The 5,895-nt window shown below is 34.1% G+C and overlaps 1 protein-coding gene across 1 annotated transcript; it reads right to left on the bottom strand.

Moving 5' to 3' along the window:
* Positions 1–1,903: 1,903 nt before the first annotated feature.
* Positions 1,904–4,825, bottom strand: LOC149502922 (uncharacterized). Its single transcript, XM_089727462.1, has 2 exons — positions 4,137–4,825; positions 1,904–3,751 (listed from the first exon to the last, which is right to left on the bottom strand). The coding sequence occupies exon 2, from the start codon at positions 3,743–3,745 to the stop codon at positions 3,122–3,124; it is 624 nt and encodes a 207-aa protein (XP_089583588.1). The 5' UTR covers positions 3,746–3,751; positions 4,137–4,825; the 3' UTR covers positions 1,904–3,121.
* Between the last annotated feature and the right edge of the window lie 1,070 nt (positions 4,826–5,895).

Raw genomic sequence — 5,895 nt, 5'->3', positions numbered from 1 at the left:
TTTTGTGTAATATATATTTTTTTTACTGAGACATTAGTGTTTTGTTTTTTTCCTAAGGGAAAGACTAAGCAGTTGTCGCAGTGTGTTCTGTATTCACAGGTGAATTAGTGTAGTTGCACTTTGGCTAATAAACACTAATTTATTTTGTAACATATACTTTGTTTCTGTTTCTTTAGTATTAAATTCAAATTCAAATTCAAATTCAAAATCATTTATTTCAACTTGGATGCCATCAAAAACACGCTTGTTGAATGTCAAAATGTAAAAGAAAATGCTAACTCTACCACCGGTTCCAAAAAAAGCCACAGTCCTGAGAAGAACCGGCGAATCAAACTCAGCGGGTTTTTTTTTTTTTTGTATTTTGTCAACTATTTTTTTTTTTTTTTTTTTTAAGACAAATTGTAAGCTTCAAGTTAGCGCTGTAATCTGAAACATAGGCATTAGAACTTAAACAAATGTAGCGTAAAAAAAATGTTTTTAATGCTGAATACATATTTTTGTTATGGGAATGATTTCATGTTTTTATAATGAAATCAAGTAAATCAGTTACGCGAAACCGCTTGAATGTACTAATCGCTAATCACTTGAATTTACTATATTTATTATAAATAAATCAATTAAATAGCACTAGGTGATGAAAAAATTAATTGAGTATTTATTATTTCTGTTCATTTATTCAATTCCTATTTAATTATTCTACACATAGCCATTTTATTCCTGTAGTTATGACTACCATCTTACAGAGAGCTCGTTAAATGTGGCGCCACCTGCTGTAAAATGTCGTTAACAGGTCAAATTCAAATAGTCGTCAATTAAAATAACTAATGGGGTTATATCGACGCCAGTCATACTGTGCTTCGATAATTATATCCTCTATATGTTGATGAATTATTCGTGTGTGAAAACGTGTTAATGAGTTTTAAATTATTTGTAGGCTGATTATAAATTATTTGTTTATCATTCATCATTGCCTAGTTAATTGAAATATTTTATAAATCTCTTTCAATTAAGATATCTTAATTTACTTACCATACTGATGGTAGGACCTCTTGTGAGTCCGCACGGGTAGGTACCACCACCCTGCATATTTCTGTCGTAAAGCAGTAATGTGTTTCGGTTTGAAGGGTGGGGCAGCCGTTGTAACTATACTGAGACCGTAGAACTTATATCTCAAGGTGGATGGCGCATTTACGTAATAAATGTCTATGGGCTCCAGTAACCACTTAACACCAGGTGGGCTGTGAGCTCGTCCACCCATCTAAGCCATAAAAAAAAAAAAAACGTAATTTGTGGTGTTGTATGTATTTATGTGTGAATATGATAAAAGTATTATGATTTCAACATAGTAATTTTAAGTACCCGGAAGTCTTAACATGAGTTCGATACTAGATTTAGTGCTTGTAGATCTGACCAATTTTTGCCTGACTGCATACATGTAAAAAAATGTTTCTTAGTATTCCATGTGGTACGTGTTGTCAATACAATCTGGCAAGATTAAGTGATTAGGTAGATTTTTGTTTTAAAAAACTTAATTCTATTTACTGGTGATTTAAAGAAATCATCCATTAAATCATCATTCGGTGAAGCTAGTATAACCTCTTAGGGTTACTAGAAGAAGGTAGGAAAAAAAATACTATATCACTTATTCTCTTGGAGGCTAAGTCCTACAGATATGTCTTTTTTAAATGTTTTTTCCCTTCATCGAGTTACAAATCAAAAATTTCATAGAAATACAATTAATAGCCTGAATTAATAAATATGATAATTTTAATCATGGCAAATGACGTTTTTTTTTATATCTTAGATGGGTGGACGGCTCACGGCCCACCTGGTGTTAAGTGGTTACCGGAACCCATAGACATCTCCAACGTAAATGCCGCCACCCACCTTGAGACGTGAGTTGTAAGGTCTCAGTTTTAACAGTACAACGGCTGCCCCACCCTTCAAACCGAAACGCATTACTGCTTCATAGCAGAAACTTTGTAGGCACCAACTTGGCTCTGCCCCTGGCTGATTGCTGAATTCCATATCCATTGACAACGATAACCACTCACCATCAGGTGGGCCATATGCTCGTTTGCTTACAAGGGCAATAAAAAAAGAAATGAAATAGGCGGGGTGGTGGTACCTACCCTTGTGGACGCACAAGACGTCCTACCACCAGTAAATGTCCGGTTTATCTGAGCAATGTCCGGTATATCTGAGCAATGTCCGGTATATCTGTCATAATAAATACGACAGTGTGTTTTACTGGTTTCTGATTTTACATATCAACGGCTCTACAAAGCTGAAGGCTGTTTATAAACTAGCTAGTATTTATTTATCCCAGGAAAATACTTCAAGGATTAATTAAATATTTTAGATCTTTGTAGAAAGGAAATAATTTGCATGTATTTAGAGCCCAGAAAACGGTATATGTAATCGTATAACTGTGCAAAGCTACAGTACAGTACAGAGTAAAAACAATGGTGAAACTTTAACTATTTGCATAGTTAAGCAAAGGGATGTTGGCGCATCGTCACTCCGGGAATACGTTGACTGTAATGCTAATGACCTCGCTCATTACACGGAACTGGTGCTTAGTGCCAAAGAAAAAACAATTAGCATTAGCAGTGCTAAATAGAGTTTTACGACAAACAATAGGAGAATAGAGCTGGTCAGGGAGTAATGTTAAATAGTAATAGAATTAATGAATTTATTTATTATTTTGTATTTTAATATAGCTTTCTAAATATCGTAGTCTTAATTGAAACTTTTTCGTTTCTTTCTTGTAAGTACTGTAATTGCTGTTTTCTTCCAGTTTCTTATTATTATTCTAAACTAGCTGACCCGGCAGACTTCGTAGTGCCTCACTCGATAAATAAAAGACACATCAAAGGAAAAACAAAATTGTTTGTTTTTATATAATTCCGAGCTTTTTTATATTTTCTCACCTTTTAAACCTTCTCTGGACTTCAACGAATAATTCAAGACCAAAATTTGCTAAATCGGTACAGCCGTTCTCGAGTTTTAGCGAGACTAACGAACAGCAATTCATTTTTATATAATACTAGCTGACCCGGCAAACGTTGTCTTGCCATATATAAAATTTCTAGAGAATTTCTAGTCTAGAAATACTAACTTATTGGAAGTGTATAAGGATGTGGAATATGAGTGAAAAAGGCCCTATTTCTGTTGCTCCGAACGATGTCATTTGAAAGCATGAATTGAATCTTCGAATTGACTTCAGGAACACGTTAGAATCTGGATCCATGCCGATAAGTAAGCCGTTCAATGGTTCAGGTGGTGTTTCAATTTCAGGTAGTTGCACTTTTCCTGACGCGCAACACATCCCAGCTGGCTCATTTTTGAATTTCAGAGCATGACAATGCGGACATTCCTTGTCCATAGCACCAATTACCACTTTTGAATGAGCATAATATTCAATATCGGGCTCATACTGGAATGCTAGACGCAGGAATGAATCAGATATAAATGCTCGATGTACCTGTTGTCGTTGTTGGTCATTTGTTCTTCGTCTATTGACTGTGAAACGGCGTGATTGTCGTTGTTCTAATCTTCTGACTTCATTGCGTTCAGCTCGTGTATCTTCTGGCTCTTCTTGATGCAATTGCGCCATTCTGACACGTGCATCAGTATTTTGTTGCTGGATTTGTTCTTCTGTTCTTTCGGATCTGCTATTTCGCAAGTTTCGAGCTTTACTTGTACTGCGGCTCAAATCAGCCCCTTTGCGTTTTCTTGGCATTGCTCACTGTACAAAACATACATAAATAGAATTAATGAAATTATTTAATGATGAAAAATGTTAAAAGTATAATTAGGGCCAGGATTTTTGCCGCAGTTTTGAAATGATTAGTTTTAATTTATGAAATTATAACAAAAATATAAGTTTTATGGAAAAAAATTTCAAACAAAAGTAAAAAATTAAATTTTATGAAAACATTGTCTCTTATAATTTTTTCATACAACCAATATTTCCATTGACATTTCAAAATAAAGATTCATAATGATTGATTTTTTGTAAACTATGAAAATCTTAATTGTTCAATTACATTTTTTTAATAAAATTAAATTAAAATTACATTTTTATAAGATCAACAACATTTTCGATATAAATAAAAAAAAAGTATACTTACAACACAAAATCCGTTGTTATTGGAAGCTCGTGTCACGTGTTGAGTACTTTTGAGGTTATAAAATCACTTGATTAACTAATCGTGCAAAATACACTCAAAATTGATAATTTAATTATTATTGATAAAATAGGAATGATTAAAAGTTAATATGAGAGTTACACTGAGATAGCAAAATAATAATTGTCAACGTTACTACAACACTTGATGCATAAACAATAATGATGGCCGACAACTGTGTAGGGAGTGAGAAAGAAAGGAGACCGGCTTCGTTCTCACCCCTACTCCGTGCTGTTTATTGGATCAGAAGTGACACCTGTAGACATCTGGCGGGGATAACTAATTAAATGACGATTGATCAGTTTTCGACCGGAGAGGAAAAATTATTAAATTACTAAAATGGCTATTAAAAAATAAGGGTTAATCGTAGAAGGGTGAAAATTGAGGATTGTATGTATTTTTGTATGTTGTATCATAAAAAAATAGAAATAAATTTTTTTGTCTAAAAAATAAATAAAAAAATTTAGGAGTGGACTACCCCTAACATTTAGGGGGATGAAAAATAGATGTTGGCCGATTCTCATAGATACCGGATAAGCACAAAAAATTTCATCAAAATCGGTCAAGCCGTTTCGGAGGAGTATGGCAACGAAAACTGTGACACGAGAATTATATATATTAGATATAGATTGCTATATGAGAGATTATAAGCTTGGTATAAAGTACAGAATCTTGTTCCTAAAGAATTCTGAAAAGAGTAGTAAAGCCGTTGTCCCGATCATGAGAGAGGACCTGTCGCTGCTGAACATCGTGGCGACGATGCTCGGCAGCAACATAGCATTAAACAGTAACTTTCCTGTTTCTCTGGCATTGCTAATATCCATAAGAGAGGGTAATTAGTCACCGACATCAGGTGAACCATAAGTTCACGTATCATCAATGGTAAAAAAGGAGTCCCAACTATCCGTTTAATAATTTTAATCCATTTTAATAATTTGGGTAGCAAAAGACTTCAAATCACCGATTTATCGTTGTTTTTTGTAGTCCTAGGGCTTATTGATTAATTTATCGTAAAGAAAATATTCCCAAAATCTGAACAATGTACTGAGAAAGTGTATTATTTAATGCTCCTAATTCCTTTTCTCGAAAAAAAAGGAGAACAATTTTCAAGCAAAATATCTTTGTACCTATTTTATTAACAGTTAGACAAGAGCTTTGAGTTACTTGTACTGTTAATGAGCTTTGTCATTACCAGAGTGTGCGTGCTCCAGAAATATCTTTCTTCAAAGAACCTCAAATACTAAACACTATCTGTGGGAAAATGTCGAGATTGCTAAGAATAAAATGATGTTGACCTATATTAGTAATAAAAAACCGATGTACATCTATGTTTAAGGATGAATCAACTAGAAATCTTTACTTGTCGCAGATAAAATCAGAAGTATGTTTTTGCGGGTTGATTTGTTCAACTTATAATAACATTTCTCAAAGCTAAGTCCTGGTTGAGCATTATGATGCTCGGAAATTGTATAGTGATAAATGATTAGTTTGATATTCATAAAGTTTGACTTAGGTATGAAATTGACAAATAAAATCGTAATTGGGTCTGCGGAGGGACTTCGCTTCTCTCTGTATTTTGTACAGTATGTTCCCTGGGGAGTGCTCTGAGGAATTGGTTGAGATGATCCCTTCATCTCGTTTTTACCATCTCACCGCCCGCCACCGGAGTAGAGTATATCCACACTACCAGGAGCCACTACGT

The sequence above is a fragment of the Bombyx mandarina genome, chromosome 05 (genome assembly GCF_030267445.1).
Source record: "Bombyx mandarina strain Sakado chromosome 05, ASM3026744v2".
Lineage (NCBI taxonomy): Eukaryota > Metazoa > Arthropoda > Insecta > Lepidoptera > Bombycidae > Bombyx > Bombyx mandarina.
Note: the sequence above shows the minus strand (reverse complement) of the source record. Positions and strands in the feature narration are given on the sequence as shown.